The sequence below is a fragment of the Dinoponera quadriceps genome, unplaced genomic scaffold, assembly GCF_001313825.1.
Source record: "Dinoponera quadriceps isolate SergipeBrazil2010 unplaced genomic scaffold, ASM131382v1 scaffold1070, whole genome shotgun sequence".
Classification (NCBI taxonomy): domain Eukaryota; kingdom Metazoa; phylum Arthropoda; class Insecta; order Hymenoptera; family Formicidae; genus Dinoponera; species Dinoponera quadriceps.
The window spans coordinates 1,516,430-1,542,439 of NW_014555341.1; the positions used below are offsets into that span (position 1 = coordinate 1,516,430).

Sequence of the window (26,010 nt, forward strand, 5' to 3'; positions counted from 1 at the left end):
AATATATAACAAAGTAAATTTTTTTAAATTGAAAAAGAAATATTATTTTTGCAATAAATAGAGAAAAAATGGTATTATGGCCCTCTATTTTAATAATTTTATTAATAATCAATATTTTATATCGAGAACTGAACGATTACATTCGTCAAAATGTCGTTCAATTGATTCTAGATTCAAAGTTATGAAATATTTATTAGGCGTTATTTATAAAAATATAGCAACATTACATAATTCGTCTAAACAAATAATTCCATAAATAATCATTAGAATTCGTCACTTGATAACGGAGATATTAAAGAGAGCCATAAAAGAGTCCGTTATACCACCTCTTTTTCTGCTGTTTTTTTCTATCGCGTAACTTGGTTTATTTTAGTGGAACAACATTTTCATTCAAACAAAATGATATTAAATTATGTTGTTTATATCAAGCAAATCCAAGTTAAACAAATATGTATACTAAATCCAAAGGAATCTTCCTCTCTGTGTAATTTTCATGATAATTTATGACTATGACTATTCGACACTGTTTTAGCAGGACGATATTTACGAGTTAATTAAATTATGCTGCCTCGCGCCAAGCGAAATAGTCGATAAAGAGAACGAGGAAGAACGCGCGAGGAATGTTTCCTTCCTTTTTTAATCTGCCAGACAGCTTGTGTAATACACGTGTTCCCCTCTGAACGGAAAAAGTCTGGGCTTCAAGGAATCAAAAGAAAACAGAATCAAAAGACAGAACGATCGGACGCTCCGGGCCACGCATCCTGCCGGCGTTCGTTTCGCGTTTCGAAATAAAAATATTTTATCCGATTAAAGCGCGCGACGTGTATATTACGCTTCGCCGCGAATTCGTCCGTCTCGCAGAATGCGAAAACAATATGCACTTATGCGGAGTGTTTGCTTGTGCAATTTTCGCGAGGCGCTCGTACTTTTTATCCGAAAACAGCATTTTTTAACGTGCCCCGATGCGTTCTGCAAAACGCCAGTTCCCGTCGCTTCTGATGAGGTTTTCTTTACGTTTGTCGCTAAAATACTACTATATAGCGGATAGAGCACGACGTCGTTGCCACATAGTGCAATCGCACGATACGTACGAATGTGCGGAACGATGTACGCGTACGTGAGCGTACAGAGTTGCACGTCGCAGTGAACTCGCGTAAATAGTGACTAAAACCTAACAACCGTATTGTTCTGTAACTGTTATGCAGCCAACGTCTTTTTTCACGGCAATTTACCGCCGTTTAGTCGCGCTCGCGGCGCCATAGCGGATCGCGCATTATTTTCAATTCCTCTTCTTTCCTCCCCGTCGACCAGATTTACTTTCTACATTTCTACCGAAATGACAAGCGCCCGTTTGCCCTAGTTACCCGGGATAAACGCTTCGAACGATTTCAATCCCCGTTTCCACGCTCGACGTTTTTCGGGTCGAGGCTAGTTACGAGTCGCGAGTCCGGTCGAAATTAGCGTGCGAAACGTGAATAAGGAATTGGACGCCCTTATAGTGTCTCGCACAGTAGTTTCGCAAACCGCGTCCACGCTCGAAACTTGGATTAGGCTCCTTAGAACCTGGCGACTGACCGTGTTTGTATTAGCCGAGTCAATCTTTGTAATTAAATCGCGGAATCAATAAGAAGTAGTACAAAAATGTGAACAAATTTAAATAGGAGAAGTAATATAAATGACAGAACAATTATAATCGTAGATGCTTATTGTCATAAAAGTAACATCATTTTATTAACATGTTCGTAAACTATTATATATATATGCACATGTGTTTATATGTGTGTGTGTGTGTGTGTGTGTGTATAAACATAATTTATAAACTGAACAATCTTCTAAAATAGAATTATATAGAATTAAATAAAAATCATTTAACTGTAGAATGCATCGTTTTGCCGCTACAAATTACTTTCTTCCTAAGTCGACTTTGACTCCAATCATTTTGACTCCTGCTCATTTACATTTCTACTTCAATTATTTGTAATCACACAGTTAATCGACTATCTCCTAAGGCAAGAATTCTAATTTTGAACCATTCGTTTCTGTTGTAAATATGAAGTAGAAGTGTGTGATTTATAATTTACACGCATTAATTTAATATCGCAAGAAACGATATAATAGTTGTACTCGCCATAAAGATTAATTCTTTGTTCAAAACGATATATAATTCAGTAATAATCACGTGTTTCGCAATGAAATAGATGCCATTTTATTACAAAATTATTACAGCGGCCGGATTCGGTGTTTTAAGTACTCGAACTCAGATCGTTTCGGGATGCAATCGTCTCGCGTTGCCTCCGGCCGGCTGCGTTCCGAAATTCACTGCCAGCGCTGAAAATCTATAGATCAAGTTACGCATACTACAAATTTGCAGCAGTGAATATTGGAACGCAGCCTAATATACACGAGTACGAGCGAGACTCATGAAAAACGCCGATTATTGATTTCATCGTTGCGTCGAGGGGGAGAGAGAGAGAGAGAGAGGGAGAAAGAGAATATGCCGCGAAATGATTTTGTTGCAACTTTTGCGCGTTCGCACATGCGGCGAATGCGAGCACATGAATACGATCATTTTAATCGCTCCTTAATTAGTACTTTGTGCGCCGTGTCACGCGAGCGAGCTTCCCTCTCGCGGTCATTTGCCTTGCATCGGCGCGAAATGGAATGGAATATGTACGCTTTATTATACTTTACGGGCCCTCGAGGTAGGCGCGTCCGCTCGTTCGTTCGTTCGTTCGCGCGCTACAATAAAAGCGATTAAGCTCACAATTAATCTACGTTACGATCCGCGGGACGCCCGCCTTTCATCGGCGATACTCGCATTAATTATCGGCATGAAAGAACCGTCGTCCGCGTGCGCGCGGCGGTGCCGGCGCCACCGCTCATTCGATGACTCGAGGACGACCTCGGTGCCGGCGTTTACAATGGCATTACGTTGCTATTGGTAAGGAACAGGGTGACCAGCACGCGACCAGAACGAGAACCCACTTCGATACGGATAACGGTGTAAGGAAACGCTCTGGTGATCGCGTAAGATATTCGTTATGTGTACCATACACGTTATATATTGCTCGAGCGAGCGGCGTACGCTTACAGCTCGCGCTCACCGTACGGGTCATGGTAGGCCGTGCGTTCTTCTTTTTTTTCTCTTTTTTCGAGACAGCTCCGCTCCCGATCGCGCCGTATCGCGGATATCAGATCCGATCCGTGAGTTCATGCGTATGTATTTACCGCGGCAGGTGCGTTGCCTTCACGCCGCAATCGCTTTCCGACGCAGGCGGAGTAAAAAGATCGCCCAGCGAGATGGCAACGAATCACCACCACGACGCGCTGGGAGGAAGCGCGTGTGTTGTTGATTAAAGACACGCGAAAAAGGAGTAAAATCGCGTTTCACTTATCTCGACGAAGTTCTGAAACTCCTTCTCTCTCTCTCTCTCTCTCTCTCGTTCTCCAACCTGTGAATCGCGCGTTACTGAGAGTACATTGAAGAAAAGTCCCACCGTTCGAGTAATATTTACCTGCGGCCCAAATCAAATGACTATTCCGATACTCTTTGTCAAATATTTACTAAAAGTAAAAATTTAATTGACTGTATATAATATATTTCCTTCATATAAGTAGATATTTATCTATATGTGTTGAAAAAAGTGTGACAAGTATTAAATTTATGTAATATTGAGAATATATGAGAATTTATTTTCAGAAAATATTTAACGGACGGAAAAATCGAAATTCCAAACACAGAGTACAAAATGTTTTTGTACACGAAGAAAATATTGTAGTGAAAATTATCACGAAATTTTGTAATGGTGGACCATACCAGAATTATGACTGAAATTATTACGTGTGTTGTAATTTTTCACGATGTGTATAAAGAAATATATCACTAAAGATGATAACACACATCATAAATTCAGTCATAATTCCAGTGTGATCCAACAGTACAAATGAGTGTGGACACTGAGAAATGATTAAAGAAAATATTATTAAATTATCAAAGAAAAAAGTATTATATTGAGAGTTGTTAATCGAGAGCATGTTAATAAATATCTTGTCTCACTCCAACATTGGTGGGGTTCAGGAAGTGCAAGGGACGAATTTTTAAATGTTGAAAGGCGCGTTAGAAGACGACAATTTGAAATGATACTGTGAAGTCGTATCCCGAGACGAGAAAGATCGAATTCGACCGACGTTGCCGTCTAATGTCATTAACGTAGAAAACGGGTTTCGGCTCCAATGATGGAGCCGAGTCGCAGGGTTCATTGAGCGGCCGGTTCGTAAATTCATGCTCCCGTAGGTAGGTAGGGCGGATCGTTAAATTCGTAGACGCGCGTAGACGGCGGCTCGAGCCGCGGATCGTTCGCACGCATACACCGTTAGATTCACAGATTCGCGGATCCATTGAGGCACGAATTGCTCTTGCACGTCGCCCGGGACCGTCGGGATCTTCGGATCCAATAGATCGCTGAAATCGCGGATGCAGAAGCGGATCACTCGATCGCACGGATCTTCCGCGGAGAATAGGATGTCGATGCGTGTAAACCCGCTTATTGTGTCTTCGAAAGTTCAATTTGCGAAGTACAGTGCCGTCTCTCTCGCGTCTCCCGGCGTTTCCGGTCGCGTTCGGCGCGAATCTTTAGCGACCGAGAGTCGAAACACTCGGAATCGCACGCCACGTACGACGCTTCTCCGCGTGCGGGGGATTTACCTCGGTCGAAAAAGGGTCGAGGGGTAAATCCGCGCGTCGGATGCACTCGCTCTCTCGTTTAATTCTCGTGAAATTCGCGACGCTCATTCCGTTTGAGGCGGTTCCGCAGCGCCGAAAAAGCCCAGCTGGTATAAAATTCATCAAAGTCGGGAAGTAACGCGCAAATTACGCGAGCAGCAGTCGGCAGACTGGCAACGATGCGGCGATGGTGCAACTTTTTCTCCCCCTCTCTCTCTCCGTCTGTGAAGGGTCGGGCAAATATGCGGTAAACGCAGACGGACGCGCAGTTAAGGAAAAAGGTCTCGAGGAAAATCACGTTCTTCGCATTTCGTAGCTCGCGTGTGCGATACTCGGTCGAGAATTAATCGGAGATTCTTCGCGAAGGGAGCGAACGCAACGGAAGATAATAATTATTTGGGGAAAATGTTGAAATTGAAGACTCAGCGAGAGATAAACTCGTTCTACCGCGTGTATGCGCTCTTTTTTTTTACATTATTTTCGTTGCTGCAATAATAATCTCTCTCTAAATTGGATAATGAAAGCAGCGGTGGGGATTTATTATCGTGAATATCTCCGCGTGAAATTCACCGAACGAGCGCCAAGAGCGCGCGAGAGTAGAATTGCACGAGGCAGCGATCGACAATTGTCGAATATTGTATCGACGACTATTCGGGGACCGTTCGACGACTGCACGGGCGAAGTCAATATTCTTAATGGCATCGTAGACGAGCGAATCGCGCGGGTTCGGGTAGATCTGAGTGTTTGGAAGACGAGGCAAGACGGCTGTGCGTCTATTACGTGTTTTTCGTCGAGCAATTTTCATCGACACGCTAATGTTTTCCCGATAAACTCCGCGCCGGCTCGACGGAAATTGCGACTCGTCGGAGGCATGGCGACGGTCGAGCGATTACGCGCGTGTCGACGCGCGAGGACTCGGCAAAGCAGAGCGAAGGATGTTTTGTTCGAATTAAGCTAAAAGAGCGAGCCGAGAGATTAATCTTGATAAATTAAAACGCAGAGCTCGGATTCGTATTGGCACCTCTTCTCGGATATGCACGCGTATCTCCCCCGAGGAAGCTGCGAAATTTTCACAAATTTTTACGGGAATGACAATGCACACAGGTCAAATGTATCGAGTTGATGCTAGAGTTCGATTTTTTAATTAAAATGTACATATTTATTTATTTTCGAATACAATCAATCAAATATGCGCCATTTTGTTCGGCGACTTGCCATGACCCTTCCGATAACTGCATCTACTGATCTCGCGGTCATAGAAATTCTGGAATTTCCGAACAAAGAATTAATGAAGAAACGGAATGAACTTTCGCATCAACCCAATGCATTTCAGTGATTGTTCCTTATCACGGAAAAATTTTATTAATTGATTCATACGAATTTTATTGATTAATTCATACGCTCTACGTGCAGCGTCATGCGCATGCTGAAAAAAGGATTTAGTAACAATCACTAAGATTTGGTTAATACGTTTTAACCAAATATTTTTGATTATTATAACCAAATTATTGAATTCCATATATACTATAATATTATACTATATTATAATATTATAATATACTGTATACAGTAGGACGAATACTCTTCGATATATTTGAAGCCTCCAAAAATTGGTATAATTCGACATTTGACAATGAAATTCATAGATTGGAAGCCGAGTTATTAAAAGTTCCGAACATTATTGGCTAAAAAATATATAAACTAAATCTTAGTACCAAATTCTTCTTTCAGTATGGAAAGATGTCACATTGAGAAACCCATTTTACTTAAATTTTTGACTTAAATTAAATTCTTACTTGAATGCGGGCAAACAAATTTATTATGATTATGAGAAAACCAAAGTTTGGTTCTCTGAGATTTAGTTCTTATAACCAAAATATTTGTTTGCCCAAATCCAAATAATTAATTTAAGGCTGGATCTTCATAGTCGGATCTTATATTTAAGACTGTCTTAAGTTCATCTTCAGATGTTTCGTAGCCAATGAAATAAACCGTACAGCATCTGAAGATAAACTTAAGACGGTCTTAATTACAAGATCCGACTATAAATACCGGCCTAAGTCGACCAAATGGGTTTCTCAGTGCCCTCGGCTGGAATTTTATAACTGTTCCAGATAATATCATGTTCGTAAGAATGATGTGTTCGTAAGAAGAGATCATTCAATATTGAATAAGTGAATAATATCAAACGTTTCTAAGTATTTACAAGCAGCTAAAAACAATTTTATATTCGTTACATATATTCGTAAACATCCTCGTAACGTGCTCGTTCGTCCGGTCGAAAAGTACCGCGATTAAAATTAAGGTCGCGCGGCTCCTGGAATAAACCGTATAATTTATAGCGCGGAGAGGAGGCTCGATAGGGAGAGGCGGCTAATAAAACCGCTCAGCTTATACGCGATCGGGATTTCGTTTCTCACCGGGAGAGACGGGCGGGATCGTGTAACGGGAGAGGACAGGCAGCTCGAAATCCGCCACGCGAGACGAGCGGCCGCGATTGGCCGCCGGGTACAGTCCGGCATTTTTTTTTGTTCAGTCTCATTTGAAAGAACCGCAAACCTTCTCTTTATGACTTCATAAATCCCGTTTTTTTTTAATGCCACTTTAGCGGTGTGACTCGCTCATCCGCGGCATCGGCGGCTCGAGTCGCCCACCGTCCGGCACAATTCGGTACAGTTAAATCCTTCGGCGTGCGACAAATGCGCACTCCGCGTCCTATTCCGCCGAATAAACCGCTCTCGGAGATGGCTCGGAATTTGGCGACATGAAAGGACGTTTAATTAGTGGGCATAAAATGTGCGACGCGCCGCGTGCGTGTACCCAGACCTGCCGGACGTTACCGAAGAATTTTACCGAGACAGGGCGAGAGGTAACGAAAGCCCCGGGAGGAGGAGGGGGGCGGAGAAAAATAGAGTTTCGAAATATAATAACGCGGACTGAAAAGCGCGCGAGAGTCTGAAATGAGTGACCGTATCCGCGAATAATACAATTAGTATTTCTGAATTGCGCGTTCAATTGAATTCAAGCGGATCCGTTATTATTCGGCAATGCGGCGTGTCCCTCTGCGAGAGCGGGAGCATTTTTCGCGCCAACAATTGCCTCGATCGCGATCGTCGTTTAAAAAGGTATTTTCATTTGAAACATCGTTTTGTGGATGACTTTCGGAAATTTTTTTCGAGAAAACTAGAAGACATGCAATTCTGAAATTTTGTACAAATATTAATTTATATTTTAACTGTATATACAATCATTTTTACACATTATTCTCAATATTAATAAACTTGTGGCTATCGTCGTCCCTGTTACGATGCAGAATTGATTTTCGACAAAATGGCACGACTTTAAACAGAAAAATCGAATTTTGGCCAGCCTTGGGAGTTCTTAAAATCGAAGTATTAGAGATATTGACTGCATCGTGGTAGAAGCAATAATCACAAGTTTATAATTTAATAATATCTTTGCTATTTTGGTTTTCGGAGAAGCCTATAACGTTCGAAATTATGGCAACTAACCTTTCGCGGTCAACGCTAACAAGATTATTTATAACTTTATTAATATTAAAAATAATAATGCGTAGAAATTATAATATATAGTCAAAACATAACTAAAGTAAAGCAAAAACATTCAATAATTACGTCACATTATAATGGAAGGAGGGAAGTCTATTAGCTTGCGTGACAATTTATGATGGCAGGGAAGGGGAGGGGGGGAATAAGGTCAATGAAATGTCACATCAGATGGCCTAATTGGTAAATATGGATGTGCGTGGTTATCCACTTTGTTTGTTGTTATCCACCTTGCATTTGTGACACATTTGGTTAAATTTGGTGAAAATTTGTAAGTTTGGACATGATTTTGTGTTAATAATCAAAATACAAATTTTTAATTATTTATTCCTTGAAAAACTTTTACTAATCAAAATGATAAAATAATTAATTTAATATTAAATGTTTAAACATTATTTGTGTTTTAGAAAAAGAGCGTGCAGTCTAATAATTATTATTCGCATAGAAAGAAAAATTTGGTTGAATTTACCAGACAGTGAACGAACCAAACGCGTTTTGAAGGAAACAGAATTTCTGATTGGACTGAATTTAGATTATAAGAACCAGAAAATCTCTTTCCTTTAACCAAGATGCATTTGATTCATTCACTATTTAATAAATTCAACCAAATTTTTTTTCCGTGCATAATATAATTATAAAATATTTTTTTGATTCTACGTGCCAACGGAGGGGGAGGAAGTAATTCTACATGTCACATTATATAGGAAAAGGGCAAATACTTTGTGACGAAATCGTGACGAAAGAGAGAGGGAAGGTAAAAAATACCCAAATTTCGCGTGACGTAATTTTCGAACGGCTTCTAAATATTTATGCAAAACTTCAGAACTGCATATCTTATGGTTAAAAAAGTCGTAAAAGTCATCTACCAAACGAAACGTTCCAAATGAGAATACCCCCTTAACGCGTCACTCCAGAAAACGCGGGCCACCTTCGCGTCGTCGAAACCGCTGCGCGGCGGTCGGCGACGCATAATTAGAACTTCAATCATCTGTAAACGGATTAATTTTAATTCTCATTTAAACTTTAAATTGAATGCATTTCAACGAAAAGTCCGGTGAAACTTTGAGGGACGGGTGGGGAACCCGTCGTGACAAAGCAACGTGCAGATGCTTCGCGATCGACGCGCAACAACGCGTTAATAAGAATTGCCACATATATTCCGCGGTAAAAATTGTCTCACTTATGGTCGAAAATCTCCCCTGTCCCCGTTATTACGTTACATACGCAGCGTTATTACACACGATGCTTCTCGTGTAACTCATACCGCAGAGAAAAAGCGAAAGCAGTAACCAAAATAGCGACGCGTAAATTATTTATTCAAAGTAATCACGACACTATCGCGATGTACGTACATAATTCTTGCTGTCACTTCCCTCTCTCTCTCTCTCTCTCTCCTCCCCTTCGCGCTCGCACATGTCAAAGTATATTTCGCAATATATCGCGTTTCACGGCGGAATTAGTCGGCGGGGTACAGTCGCGGGGAGACGTCCGACACAATTCAATTATTTCGTCGTTTGGGAAAGCCATTAATATTTCAAACGTATCAATGGCTCGCTCGTGCGGCTCGCTTTAAATTGCCCGTTATCGCGTTTCGTCGCCTCGAACGTCACGTATTAATAATGGTGTGCATTTTAAATTATCCCCCGGCCGTGTCGACGCGGCGTGCACGCCGCCGCGTTTATCCTCTCTTTCTTTCTCCTCTCCTCTCCCTCTCTCTCTCTCTTTCCCTCTGTCTTTCGCAGGCGACGAAAAGCGGTCGGGGAAAATTAAAGCGAATCGCTCCTCGCAACGAGCTCCTCGACGACAGGCTTGGTTTCCGACGCGCGGGGGACGTAATATAAAAATATATCGAGCCTGTCGTAAGTACTTCTTCCTTTTCCCTTTTTCCTTTGTTCTCTCTTTTTTTTTTCTACGCAAAAGGAGCAACGCGAGGAAGATCGTCGTGCGTCCCAGTTAAAATGAACCGATCGGCTCTGCCTCGCCGCGGGATATCTCCTCGGCGGTCTTTCGCGGCGGTCTCTCTCTCTCTCTTTCTCTCTCTTTCGCCGGAAATTAATTGACGTTGTCATTATTGGCAGATATTTCGCGGTGGGCGCCATGTGAGAAAAACGACGAACAGTTCTCGAGCGGACGCGCGAATAAATAGAGAAGATAAGTCCGGCCGTGTAGCAGGTGTAATTAAATGTCGCGAGACTAAAGCGTGACATCCAAGGACGAGGGCCGATAGGAGCTGCGACACGGCGATGCCTTTTTACTTCGTCGAGGTACTTCGCGCGATACGGCGTCAGATTTTATTGAAAATCGCGATTTCATTGAGAATCTCGGCTCGGCTAGGCTGAGAGTGGAGAAGTTCGCTCGGGAAATTCGTCGAAGGTGGTCCGATGATCACATACACGGAATAAATTCGTAATTTCGCCGAAGCGACATGATTTATCGCGACGATTTCTTATAATACGATTCGCGAGCTCGACTTCGCGGATCGATAGGCGGTTCTCGCCTTCCCCGATGTGTCTTCCTCGCGCGCACGGAAGAAGCTGTTAACGCGGCGGTAAATCGGCGAAATCAGCGACGCGCCGGGTAAAACCAACGTCTAATCATCGCGCGCAGATCCATTACAACCGCGTGACAAACTGTCAGCACACAATATCAAACAAAGGCCTGGCGCCACGCGACAAATATTAGTCACCAAGAACGGATGACATGGAGCTCTAGTGATCGTCCATCATCCACGATCGGCCTGATTTATCCTGGCAGGGTCGGTTGAAGCTGCGCCCTGCACGTCAACTAAAGCGATATAGATGTGTTAAAAATCTGTGACTTCGAACCGCGCGCGCGGATAATTTTCACCTCCGCGCGCTCGGCGGTTCGCACGGATCAACGTGCTCTTAAACGAATCGCCTTCTAGCTCAGTAACACCAGTTACGAGAGAGAGAGATACGAGAGATCAGAGAATCAGCCATAGGAATCTAAAATCTAACTGTAACTGCTAAAATAGGGACAGTTAATATCGTTGCTACACTGAGAAGTAAATACTTAAAAATTTATTGCTGGAGTATATGTAATATTTAAATTTAAATTTATAAACCTCATTTTTGCGAAATAAGTTTTACATTTCTCCGATAAATAAATTTTTCAGTATTTTTTTCTCAGTATACCGCAGCTAATAAATTTTCATTGAGAAGAAAGTACTTCAAAATTTATCTGTCGGATGTAAAATTTATTTCACAGAAATAAATCTTATTTCTGCAAGATAAATCTTATATCTCACAAATAGATTGTTGAGTATGTTTTTCTCAATGTAGCTGCGGCAGCAATGATATTAGCTATTACAGGTAATATGCATTCGCTGCACGGAGAACAATAATTGTTTGGCACAGCAAATTTTATGCTATGTTTGTGCAAAATCTGTCGATTACTACGTGGGCAGCAAAAAACTTTGTTAAAAGCACTGATGGCCATTCGTTGGATATATTTTGCCGAATCAACAAATTATTTCGCTAGTAGGAACAGATTAATAAATTAAATTAGTAAATGTGGGAAAACACTATTTTGTTCTGACAGCAAATTAACATGTCCTAAGGGCGAATTAGCTCGGCAAAATTGTCCCGTTCTAACAACAAAGCTATTTCTGCTCGCAAATTTATCACGCCAACGAAATTTTATCGCTGTCGCGACGAATATGCGGTAGCAACGGTGGTTTCTTTACACCAGCAGAATATACATTACCATTCTTCATACAATTTTGCACACTGCACCCGGCCTGAGAAAATACATTCGAGAATTTATAGAATTTCTAAAATTACGCGGGGCGTGTCTGCGATTCGATCTTTCAGACGTTTCCCCTCGCGGATAGAATTCCGCTCGGAATTTCGTCACGGATTATAAATCGTTCGGGCTCCATGCCCGAGGCGCGTCGCCGGCGAAAAATCGGTCTTCGCTTACCTTTCGCCCTGCCGCGATCAGGCGAGGATATTCGCGACGTCGTCGTCGAGGCGCGACTTAACCTCGCGCGCTTTAACCCCTCTCGAACGAAAGACTCACCGTACAAAATCCTGCGATCAGGACTCTCCACATGATCTCGCCGAGCGCTCTCTCTCTCTCTCTCTCTCTTTCTCTCGTTCGTTCGCTCTATCCCTCTCTCTATCTCCTCGCCGTAGTTCTCTCCTCTCGTTAACCCGAGACGCGTTTACCGAACACTCGAGACACTCGCCCGAACTGGAGGACGCGCCAGAGGCGGAAGGGATGCAATTTTGACGAAGGCCCCCGACGGACTGAGGCGCGTGCACCGAGCCGGGGCACGCGAAGGACTCCTTCTCCCCGGTGTGTGCCGGGCACATCGGTGCCTTCTCCGATGAGAAGGGGACGCCGTAGAAACCAGGGAACCAGAGAACCACCGGCCCGTCCGGAGTACTGTTAATGCATGCTCGCTGCCTCCGCTAACAACCATCCTCTTCGGTTCGTCCCGCTCGCCCAGCGACGGCCTCGAACGAGCGCGGACGCGAATCCTCTCGGACCAGCTCCCGAGGACCTGTGACCCGAGGACGACCAGACGTCGTCCCAGTTTCCGAGGACGCGACGTGTCCTCCGCAGTATCCTCTCCGAGCGCGTGCAACGATTGCGATCGCCTTTACAAGGACGATCTCCTTCCGGATTCTCTGTAATATTTGATCACCGGCTATGTCGTAGCGGAGCTCTGTATTCTTTTCCGGTTTGAAACTTGTTCTAGGCTTTGTCCTACTTTGGATATGCGATTAACCTGCCGATAGAGACGTGTTTTTTGGGGCAAGAGAAGTGACATTTATTTTATAGAAAGGACGTACGTTTGAAATATAATTTTCCTGCCCGCTGCTTGTAGGATTCGTGGTAACATTGAAATAAAACAAATTTAATTACACATTCGGTTTACGAGGAGAACATGTTGGACGTACGATATTTTTAAGAAACAGTACATGTGTATCATTTTTTTTTTTTAATCGTATCGCAATTTTATTTTCTACAGCTCTGATGTTGATGCTGCGGAAGGCAAACGTGCACTATTCTACAGAGGCAAGAGAAATAAGAAGTGAATAAAAAAACGCTTTTCTTTCTAACCTCTGCTCCATGCTATATTATTAATAAATTCGGGCAGCACCAGGTGCACGTGTCTATCGGAAAACTTAGAATACGTCGCATTCGGTGCGTCATTTTGCTTAATTGAAGTTTTGGAACATTGAAAGAAGGATTTGGTGACAAATATCAAAATTTGACATTTTATTGTTCATTTTAATTTGATTGATTAAATAATTTAGTTTAGTTATAACGTATTGTAACGGAATTAAATAAACTATTTGGTCGCAATAATCTAACATTTGGACGGCACAAATTAATCAAATTTTGTGGTACTCGTGACCAAATTCTTCCTTCAATGTACTGCGAATAGAGTATTGTCAATAATACCTATGTTATTTCATATCTTTATATCTTTTCACCTCGGTACACTCAGCAAATCCAAGTGTGTAATTTCACATGTAGTCACTTTTTACACATTTCCACGCGTGTTATATTATGCATCATACTATGATTTTACACACATAAGTGTGTAAAATTACATTAATAACACGTGTAAATTGCAAATGTGTAAAAAATGACTACAACAAAATGTGTAAAATTACACACTTGGATTTGCAGTGTAATGACAATATATTTTCCGTTTGCGCGAACGAAGGGATGAAATTTTAACGAGGGCTTCTTTCATAGTTCGGAGGGAACTTTTGAAATAAATCTTCTTACCAACGTCGAACTATAAAGTTGATTGTTGAGCCACGGTACCGATTTGTAGCTGTAGAAGAATTCGAACAATTGCGCTCCTCCTGATTACGGATGCATTTCGATCCGGGAAGTCCGGTGAAGTCAGCGAGTCGCGAAATATTACACGATTCTGACACGCATAATAGGCAAATTGCTTAACCGGTTATTGGCTTCCTCCGCCTTCGAATAAATTTCCAAATCAATGACTGCGGATATATTGCGCTTTAGGAGGAAGAATCGCGAACCCAAAAGTTCGCCAAGAGTATTGCAATGAAGACATTTTTCAAATTAGTCTCGCAGATTTCGATTTGTTTTTATATTCCCTGTTTAATAATTTTAATAAAACTCGCGAATAAAATTTGCACCACGGATGAACTTTCGTTCATTAACTGCGATGTCTACTTTAGTGACCTAATCTAACTGTGCAGTTTTACCGTTTTGCAAAAACTGGCTTTTCGGCGCGGCTGTGATATTTTTCTTGTCGAGTTGTGATATACGTTGCGCGGAATAGTGGATTAAGTGCTTATCGGCGTCATGTGCTTCCGTAAAAAGTGAGAATGACGCGCACGTCGAACATTCGCACGGACTTTACTGTACTTGTCATTGACTGAGTGACTGATAGAGCTCGATGCCAGTGTCACGCGGTCTCGAAACGCACGTAGCAGTAGTAATAGTAGCATTGCACGCTCCTCGGGAACGAAGAAATTGCCCTTCCGTTATTTTTCGTTGCGCATGCCTGCCCCGTCATTTAACTCTCTCGAGCGGCTGCGCGACTGCATCTTTACTATCGCCCAAATAAATTGCTCATCCTCCTTGCATACTGATACACATTACGGATCACTTACGCATCAAAGAGATGCCGCGAAGGTTGGCGCTGTCGAAAGGATATCAGTTTAGTGAAGAGAAAAATCGAATTTTTTAGCAAAGAGAATTCTTACGTAACAGAAATATATATAAAGAGAGAGAGAGAGAGAGAGTCTACATGTAATTTTATAACATAGAGATTTAATTAAATGTACCCGTGTGCAATTATTTCTTAAATATTCCTCTCTGCAAGGAAATGGTTTACGCATTTTTTATCTGATATCGCATCGAGTGTTAAACGATTAAAACAATTATACAATAAGTTGAAAAATGTGATTACCTCTCTTTCGTAATTTACGCGCTTTATCTCTAGATCAGAAACTTGCTGCTCCAGTTGCGAATTTAAATCCATCGTGGCCGTAAGCTGTAACATGAATGAAGCCCTCCTCTCCCGTGCACTAAAAAGAACCAATGCAAAGAGTACCGTATATTAAGAATAAATTATTCATAAAGCATTCTTTATAGATATACTGAAAACCCACTATAGTACGGGACTCTAAAGTGTGACTGGTTTAACTTGTATATAAAATCGTACGGTTTCGACGCTAAGATATACAATTTCCCGTTTTAATTATAGTTTTGAGACTCGGGAAAAACCGGTTTTTCCCCAATTTTCTACGGATATTTTCGATTTCTTATTTTCTTTACGGAAAAAAGAAAAAAATCGCAGATTTTAACCGAACACATATGAACTTTTTTAAAACAAATTTTCCTACCTTCGGGATAGAAACTGAAGAAATCTGTAGAAAAATGAGAAAAACCGGTTTTTCCGAGTCTTTAAAACTATACACGGCGAAAAATTTTATGTTAAATTTAGCCACTCAAATTTTTGTGTTAATTTAACACAAAGTGAATATGTTAAAAAGTAACACAAATATCATGTAACAAATTAACACAAAATTTAATATATTAATCAATTAAACTGAGAAATATAAAATGTATTATTTTAACACTTATACATGTTGAATATCGGCACAACGTTGAGATGACATAAACAGAATGTTAAATTAACACACGGGTATGTTAACAATTTACCACAAAGATTTGAACAAGGGCCGATTTTAACACAGGTACGAAATGTTTTTCACAGTGTAGTTTCAATGTTCCGACACTGGAAAACCACAGGAAAATATATACCGTCACGACTTATCGTCATCGTCCACGCGCTCCATCGTCGCTCGCAATTTCTCCGCGATCCCGCCGGTCGTCATCGCTCGTTATGGTCCGTGACGTTTGGTAGGCGCGTTGCACGCGCTGTTACATCAACGCCGACGTAACCGGCGGCGGGGCGCTAGCAATTACATCGTTAATCGTGAACTTGCTCGTGAGCGAGCGTGAACGAAGGAGCGAGCGGGTGGGCGAGCGAAAGGCAATCGGAAGCCGACTGGTGCGCGGCGAATTCCGCGAGCGAGCGCGGAACTGCGAGAATCGGCGCGCATCGCGGAAAAGACGCGCCGGAGGCGGCGTCGCAAAAACGGTCTCGCTCGCGCGCCGCTGACCTCGACTGCAACTGCTCGAGCACTTTTTCCGCGGCGGTTAGATTACGGTAAGATTCGTTCGCTCCAGCGGATTCGACGAGAGCAAGCGCCGATTGCGATGGATCCTTTGCAACGGGGTGGCATTTCCTAACGACCGAAGTCGCAAAACGCGAAACATCGGCCGTCCATTAGCCGGAGTTCCGTGACAACGAAGTTCCGTTAATATTTTCGAATCGACGAGTCGCCTCGTCGAGGATTTTTTACGCACGGGCGCGCACTGTGTCGAAAAGTTACACGAATTTTTTTCGCGAATCTCGTGCTTATTTATGTGCTTTTCCGTCACAAATTGATAACAATTTTGTGTTTCAGAAAAAGAGAGAGAGAGTATTATATCATGCGTAAATGTTATACAGGTACAGGTTTTCAAACTGCGCTACTCTTGCAAATACGCGACGCGTTTATCGAAGGTACGCGAAATTAATCCGGTAATAGTTCCCATTTATTTTGTTTCTAAACAAGAAGAAAACGCCGAGATTGCATTTAGGAGAATATCGCGTTTCATATAGCTGCGATGCAGAAATTCGTCGTATAAATAGTAAATATTTAAAAAACGCGTTTAAATAAAATATTCGTGAAATACAGTTATACTCTTCATGAACAAATTTGATTGAATTTGCGTTGCGCCTGGAGCACGACGATATCCGCCTACATCCGCTTGTTTTAACTTTTTTAATTGATTGATTATTTATTTATTAAAAAAATAAACTTTCCACACGCGGCACCCGGCGCGCTTCACGCGCACAAAAAGCATTTAACTGCATTTACTGATATCGTTTTCCACCCATGACAATCGATATCGATATCGGAATCTCGTACGTGCCTATCAACTGTTGGATTAATCAGCGTAAAAGCATGCAGTGGTTGCGATTGTGTGCACAGACAACGAACGCTTTTGATACCTCAGTTTGCAGTGTAAATAAATACATTTATTGACTCCACTTTCCCGCGTTTCTATACTATGTGTTTATTCGTGTAAGTAAACAATTCGTTCCCCACCACGTAACCAGCAGGAAATAATGTGATCGGCAAATAATAAATGTTAATTACAACACAATAAAGTCCCCGTACGCGTACCGAGTATTCTCTGTCATTTTCATCTATTTAGTTTCCTCTTTACGGACCTCTATCACTGCAATGATCAAGATAGTCGATTCGTAGAATGCCGAATTTTCAGTGACGAATTAGGAGAGTATTCTTATTCGAAAAATCAAAAATATTGATTTTCTTTTTTTTTTATAGATTCTTAATATTTGAAGTCTTGAAAATATATTCCCGAAGCGTTTTGTCAATATTCGATGATTTAACGAAGTTATGTTCGATATTTACTGTCAAACGCTTTCGAATAAAAAGAAGCCTTTATATGAGGAATTTTCAAGGTATGTTATCACAAGAGTTTTTCATTAAAATTCTAAATGTGACTTAGAGGAAATTAAAAATAGAAGTTAAAAATAGGACATTAACCTCTGAGAATACATATCAGTTCCGAATGATGAATTGTTCTCTTACAGAAGTGTACATAGTATTTCCAACATTATGCAGCTAAAATTTTAAAGGATTCCTAAGAAAATAGTTTGACGGATCCCTCTCCCCAACTACTTTAACCCAGCAAACACCAAGTAACGGTAATGCAACATTAATATTATCATTTTCCACTCAACAATGTAATTGTTATGTACAGCATGTATTATATTGTATTTACATTGTTGAATTGAAAATTACAACACTGATGTAATGTTACTGACGTTTGCTGGGATATTACTTTCTTATTGGATCATCGTGAATTCAACAATTTAAGCGGCACACAAAGAGGATCTGTTCAAGAGAGACATTTATTTACGAGAAAGGGAGAGACAAATCTGCGCGAATATACGATAGTTTCGCCTTCGCCTCTCGGCTTCCTTCATTAGTCGGAGCAACGTCGGAGGCGATCTAACGAAAGCGCGGCGCTTCGGCTGCGCGGCGGTTAGCCAGCGTGTCATTAATTATCCCGATAGCTTCGGCGCTGCTCGCGTTATTATCAATTAAGCTAGCCCCTCGGACGCGGCAATTTCCTTCGCGCCGCCTGTTACAGCGATCGCGATACGCCGCGCGCTATTTTGCTCACCACGCTCGGCCACGTTCGCGAAAAGAAATTAAACAGGACGGGCGCGAGATCGCCCGATAATCGCGTCTGCACGCGAGCGGATTAATACGGGGGACATATTATCGACAATATATCGATGTATCTCTCGGACACTTTTGTTCCCGAGCGCCGTAATACGCGCGTCGCTGGATGCTTATTGCATATATTTTCCCGTCGAGAGTTACGATTATCGCTTTACACTCTCGGGGAGGAGAGAGGTAGATAAATTGATAGATTCAAAATAAAGTGGCCAATAATTCTGAAATTTTTATGTAATGTCTCTATATTCGTCTATAATCCTTAATGTCACTTTTTCATTAAATGTCAATTTTTTTATTAAAATCCTAAATGTGGTTTAGAAGAAATTAAAAATAGAAATTAAAAATAGAACGTTAACCTTAGAGAATGCTCATAAAGAGAGAGAGAGAGAGAGAGAGAGTGAGAGAGGGATTAAAATGATCAAAATTCCAGGTTGATAATTTTTGCAACAACAATCGAGAGATAATGGCTGGAAAAAAAGGGTGCATGACTATACCGTTCGTTATTTAATTTCGACGCACGCGCGAAAAATTCTCACGTTTACGTTCCATGAGAAGGGGAGTACGCGTGATCGTGTAACAGAAAATTACAGGGTGTATTGAAACTATCTATGCAACACACTTTATCCGAGAGACGTCTTGGGAACGTAAATATCCTCCGGACGTCTTTAGGACGTCCCTCAGAAGTCTGTGCTTTATAATAACAGCTACATCGAAAAAAAATTAGTCTTAAATCAAGAATAGATATTCTCATGTATAATCAAGAATATCATAATTTTCTTAGAAATTTTAGTTTCGATCTGATTGAATTTATATTGATGCAAATATTACTTTAATTCAATTCAAGACCAAAAATCCAAGAAGATTATAATATTCTTGCTAATATATGAGAATATTTATTCTTGATTTAAGACTATCATTTCCCGTGTAGGGTAATAGCTGATAGTATATAAAAACTCCCCGTCAAAATCTGTGGATAATCCGAAATATTTCCTTAATCTCACGTAATGCTTCCCGGGGGGTTCTTGTAAAACCACATTAATTATTAGCGGGGTCGTTAATTACCTCCGAGGGCCCCGTCGGAGAGGAAACGTTTTTCTCGAAGGAGCCTCCTCTCCTCTCGTGCGCGAATCCCGCCGATTGTCCGAATTAATAATGTGACGCAAAAAGATCACACACGCCGCGCGCGCGCGCGCTCCTTTTACTCGCGTCGTTGAATAAAAGGCGCACACCACACCGGGCGCTCGCCGGAGACACCCAGTGCATGCGTATAATTACTCGCGCGCGATATAATTTTCTGTGAAAGAAATTTGCATCCTAGACTGCACAATTGCACACGAGTGCGTGCAAAATTACGAAGGAAGGCCGGTCGTAAGCATTGCGCAATAATGACGCATAGTAAATGAGCGTAAGAAAAACACAGCGGTACGCTAATCAGCTATCGGTAGATTATGCACTCCCGCGCGATTGAATCTTGCCCGTCGTCATTACGCGGATTCCAGTTCCTATAATAAAATATGCGACCACAGACTCATATAGCAATGTTCAAAAGACATCCCAGAGATGTTTGATACTCCTGGGAACGTCTCTAGAATGTCTTTTGAGCATTTAAGCTGTACGAAGGTATGTACAGAACGGACTGGGCATTCCCATTGAAGGGCTGAAGGCATTAGTAGAGAGAGAGAGAGAGCAATAGAGACAGTGGTGCTTTCCTTATCTAATTATGTAGTTATGTAAACGGTGGGAAGAAGGAAAGAGGAGAAACTACACATGATTGCAAAGTATTATGAACTAATAATTAGTGTATTATTTATGTGTTTTTTCACATCATCAATCAAATACACATTATTTCTCTCTTTCCTACGTCCACTCTCACTCTTCCGTTTTCTCTATATCGTATCCTCCTACAGTACTGGGTGACATAGAAAGTACCACTGTTAACATATCTCTACCCTTCGATCTTAGCTTCAGCTCTCCAATGGCAATGCTCAGTCTATTCTGTATGTCTATAGTTGCGACATATCGCTGCTATTTATAGACACAGCAATGTTACCAATTCTAGTTTCTTAAAATTTAAATTGGATTCACATTGCGCTTTCCTTCAATATAATACTGATAGCTGTCGAATTAACCCACACAGCAGAAATGTCCAAAATACATCGTAAGGATATCTTAAAGATATGGCGACGTTTAATATTTCTATGATGTTTAGACACTTCTGCTGTGTGGGAAATGTGTTGGAAAAAATTAAACAAAAAGATAAGGATGGTTATGATTAACAAACACATTTTTAATAAAAAAAGTATATGGAAAACAACTGTGATTAATTACATTGCATTATTAACGCAATAATAATAATAATAAATATAAAAATAATAAAATTACACTGTCCGAAAAATTGTTACCATTTTTGCACCTCACAAATGCAAACAGTCGTTTCCTTAATTGCATCATCTAATTTTTATAAAGATCAAGGCTCAGATCAATTATAATAACTCCTTGTAATTACGCTGATCTGCTATATGCGATAGCTTAACCAATCAGAAATCATCACCTCTATTAGACACATCTGTCGCAGCTCTTATTAAAAACTCTGACACGGATTTTCTTTGCACTTCGTGCGTCACCGTACGCGCGTTTCCGATAATCTTCTCCCTCTCCTCCGGCCCCGCGCTTCCTCCAATTATTATCAGTATCATCGTTAATTGAGGTAACACGTTACACGTGCGGACCCTCGGCGTTAATAATTATCCGTCTCTGCGTGTAACACGTGTTAATTGCAGGTCTTCGCTAATTCGCGGTGCGCCAATCCCGCCGCGCGTCGCGCCACCCCTGCCCTTTCCCTCGCCCTTCTCCCAAATCCCCGTAAATTCAATTATTAATACCAATGCATTAATTCCAAAACGCGGCGATTAATGTAACGTCTATGTCAATAATTGCCCCGGTTAAAGCGCATAGCGAAATTACGCGATCGTAATCGCGTCCATGATTAATCGGCCGAAATTCACGGCCGCTTTACGGGCGCGCGCCACTGCGGTGTCCGGATATTTCGGGCTTTCGGACGGGGGGAGAGGTGTTATCGTTTAATTTCGTTTCATCGTACGTCACAATTGAAGAATCGAGAGGTGCGCGAACCAGGCGACAAACGATGTTCACGCGAGTCGTCTTTCATCGCTCGAGAGACTGATTCCTCAGAAAACATTAAAGGGATCCTGAAGTCATCATGTTTCATTGCAAATTTCTTAGTACTGTGCTCGTTACCGGCTGCGCATAATTAAAAATCCTCTTGCACAATTACGACGTTAATGTAAGGACGGTTGACTTTTTCATGCGCGATTTTTTCTCGCTGTCTAGCAGCAACTCCGATCACGCGGCCTGTTTTGACGCTGAAGCTTCGAGCTTCGATCATCAGCATGAAAAGGCACCTCTAATTTCGGTTGAATCAAAAAGCATACACCAATCAGATTCATGAATTTTACAACAATTGCAAAGCTGCTTTCTCTGCTAAACATAGCCAATGCTAATTCGTCGGTCTCTCGGCTCCGTCCGGAACTGCAAAAATTGCTCGTGTTTGCTATTATTGTTCTTACCAGCTCGCATACGGTGTGTTGTATCACTAACTGTTTCTTCGCGACGACTTTCTCTCTCTCTCTCTCTCTCTCTCTGTATTTCTCTTTTTCTCTCGACGAAGCAACATTTCAGATGCACCAGCCGCTAATTGCGGGTGGAATTGGTAGAAAGATCATAGACCAGAAGGTATCGAATGACTTATTACCGAGCGCACTACCACTGAACGGCTTAAGTGCGACGCGTTAACAACGTGTGATTTACGGAACTGCTAGAATACGGGATCCCGCGCGAAATCCGTGTTCGCGTTGCGCTTTGTTCCCGATTCCCGGTAACGTTCCGGCCGTCGCTGTAATATCATTACTGTGTATTACTGCGGCTCGTCCGGCCATTGAGTGGATCGAAGGGCGACGGTAAAAGTCGGTATTTCACGCTCCGCCGAGCCGTCCGCCGATTTCCGTTGCGACGCGACAAAGCTCCTTTTCGAGGGAACTTCCGTCGAGTACGGCTCGTCATAGTTCCGCCGTGCTACAGGGTGGCTTATTTTGCGCTTGAGAATACCGCCGTTGCTGTAAAACAGAAAAGAACGATCTTCCGGTTTTCGCTATTAGCAATTCACGGCGACTCGTCGATGTTTATCAGTTGAGTTTCCGAGGCGTGGAAGACTCAAACTGTGATTGAAGATCACAGACGGATTTTTCATCCGTCGTGGCGGCGCTTGTTAATTATTCGTGAAACGAATATATATTATATATATGAATTATTGTTAAATATTCGCGAAATTTATGCGTTTCAGGACGCGGGTCGACGAGGAGGAAGACGAAGTGGAACGCCTGGTGAAGGGGAAATTATTAGCTGTTACACAGAAAAGAAGGTTTCCACAGATGTGGTATACGTATTTGTTTGACTTGGATATAAACGAGATAATTTAATATCAAGTATCATTTTGTTTGAATAAGAAAACGTATTTGATCATTCATTATCAGGCAAATGGAACACTTGGTGAAGGGGAAACTATTAATTACTAGCTAGTAGCAGTTACATAATTCCGAAGTTCATCAATTGACTTTCCGTACCGTTCGAAAAAATATTATTCCTAATTTTCCTCACGTTGCGCACGTTTTAGTCGAAGAAGAAATGTCAGAGAAACAGAATGTCTAGTTCTCACGAACCAAATTCGGTTCTTATAAGCAGAGATTCTGTTTCCTTCAATCAGAACGCGCTTCGATCCGTCGTCCATTGTCGGGTAAATTCAATCAAACTCTTCTTTCCATGCCAAGGAAGACGTGTCTTTCTTATTTTGGCCCATCATTAGGATCTCGAAATCTCAAAATCGCCGAGCGAGTATGAAGAATCACCGATTCGTGACAAATCTAATTTCCTAACGGAGCGCGTCGCTCACAGAGCGCGAACATCCGCGGCTTCAATCGACCCTGGCTGACCGGCCGGCTAGACAACCGCCCTCGAGAAGGGAATCCTCGGGAAGCCGCGTTGCGTGCATACCGGCAAAGATACTTCTTTAATCTCCTTCGTAATGTTGCGCCTTCTGTTCACGCCTCAGGGCGTTTCGGCATGGAGATCCAACGGCGGATATAAATACAACGGTCCGCTCGGTCCGTATTTAATTCATTTCCGTTTATCCCGGGGTCAGTCGACGAGGGGGAGAAAAAAAGAGAGAACGCGCGTGAGAGAGAGAGAGAAGACGGGAGGAAGTACGGGCCCGCCACGAGGCACGCGGAAAAGCACGCTTTCCATTCCGCTTTTTCCCCTTCGCAGCGTTCCGTTAACCGGCGGCTTTTTTTGCTTATTAGGGACTTTGCCGAGAGAGCGATCGCGCTTGTTATTTACCGAACGGCCCTGCGCAAGGTTTACGCATCGCGGCGCGCCCGTCGCGTTTAATAAGCACCACGAAAATAAATTACCTTCGATATGATACAGGTGGCGGAGAAGTCGAACTGGTAGATGACACGGCTGGGCGGCGGAGACGCACACACCAGGTGCAGTCCCTCCCGCTTTCCGTGAATCCCACGAGCTCGAAACCTATCTAGTCGGCGGGAAATTTATCGCGTCCCGTGCGTCGTTGCCGCCTTTTAGCGCTAATTACGTAGTCCCGACGATTAAGTCGAGCTTTAAATCGCATCTGGATCCTCCGAGGAGAAAAGAAGAAGCCAAACCGGAAGCGGTAACGCGTTATCCGTTTGCAACCGTCGCGGATCGTAATTCACGCAGAGTCGAACGGCGCCCCGCGCGAAAGTCCACGGGGAGTGCCACGAGCTGATTTAAGCAGCGCGATTCTCAATCAGTATCTTTATTTTATCGAATGTTGATACAACAAGATCTTACAGCAGAAACGAAACGGCGCGCGTTTATCGCACGGCGATACAAAAATACGTCTCTCTCTCTCTCTCTCTCTCTCTCTCTGTCTCTCTCTCTTTCTCTCTCTTTCTCTCTGTAATACTTCCGCGACGCGCGACTCGGGCGCGCGTGCGGCTTAAACGGTAAAAAATAGAAAATATCGTGCGCACACGAGCCCGCAACGTGGATACTACGTGATAACGAAATATATTCCGCGATATTTTCCATCTTTTTCACGCTTAACAGTCTATAAACGGCGGCCTGCGTCGCTCAGCCACGAGCGCGTCGCGCTCCGGGATAAATAAAAAGGAAAACGTAAGGGAGAAGGAGAGAGAAGGGGGTTTAATGTATATACGAGAGAAGAATATAAAATTATGAAACGAATATTAAATACATACTCTGCGCGTAACGAATTCAACGTGTCACTTAACGTGTTATTTGTACATTTGAGCCGAAAATCCGACGGCGACAGTGACGACGACGACGACAACGACGCGTCACCACGCAGGAATTCTCTCTCTCTTTCTCTCTCTCTCTTTCTTTCCTCTACTTCTCGGCGATGCCGGTCAAGCACAGGTGAATAGATAAAATTAAAAAAAAAAGGGGGGAAAAAGGAAAAGGTACAATACTGCAACAAATAACACTCGCCTCTGATCACGCACAAGTATCGTCTTCGTCGGGACGATCGCGCTCGTATCTTTAAGCGTTTTATATCTTAAAGAACTACCGCAAAACGGGAGTCTCTCCGCGACTGTCTCAACTGCAACCAACGTAGATTTAGCGGGTACCGCGTAGAAACAGAGTTCCTGCGCTCTCTCTCTCTCTCTCTCTCTCTCTCTCTCTCTTTCTCTCCCATACGATAAGAGAGCGAGTATCTTCCCTGACGCCACGCTAAATCCACGTTCATTTGCGTTAATCATCAATATCACTTATCATCATTATCATTCATCAACGATTGTTATGGCAACGAAAATTACACCTTCGCTCATTCGATTAAAAAAAAAAAAAAAAAAAGGGCTTAACAAANATCTTTAAGCGTTTTATATCTTAAAGAACTACCGCAAAACGGGAGTCTCTCCGCGACTGTCTCAACTGCAACCAACGTAGATTTAGCGGGTACCGCGTAGAAACAGAGTTCCTGCGCTCTCTCTCTCTCTCTCTCTCTCTCTCTCTCTCTTTCTCTCCCATACGATAAGAGAGCGAGTATCTTCCCTGACGCCACGCTAAATCCACGTTCATTTGCGTTAATCATCAATATCACTTATCATCATTATCATTCATCAACGATTGTTATGGCAACGAAAATTACACCTTCGCTCATTCGATTAAAAAAAAAAAAAAAAAAGGGCTTAACGAACAAAAAAAGAAAAAAAATGACGCAATGGCCGCGGAACACTCGCTTTACGCCGCATTAAAGAAAGCTTCATTCGCTTTATTTAAATATTTCTGT

The 26,010-nt window shown here is 42.3% G+C and overlaps 1 protein-coding gene and 1 long non-coding RNA gene across 2 annotated transcripts in view; both read right to left on the reverse strand.

Annotated features, from left to right (window-relative positions):
• LOC106743875 overlaps positions 1–12,363 on the reverse strand; it is a 20,645-nt gene extending 8,282 nt beyond the window's left edge. The window contains exon 1 of the mRNA XM_014618105.1: positions 12,331–12,363. Coding sequence (XP_014473591.1) covers positions 12,331–12,363 — 33 coding nt within the window. The remainder of the gene's footprint in view (positions 1–12,330) is intronic.
• A 1,474-nt stretch (positions 12,364–13,837) lies between these two features.
• Positions 13,838–16,248, reverse strand: LOC106743872. Its single transcript, XR_001374401.1, has 3 exons — positions 16,078–16,248; positions 15,221–15,338; positions 13,838–14,950 (listed from the first exon to the last, which is right to left on the reverse strand). It is a non-coding gene; the product is annotated as an uncharacterized LOC106743872 (long non-coding RNA).
• Positions 16,249–26,010: the final 9,762 nt, after the last annotated feature.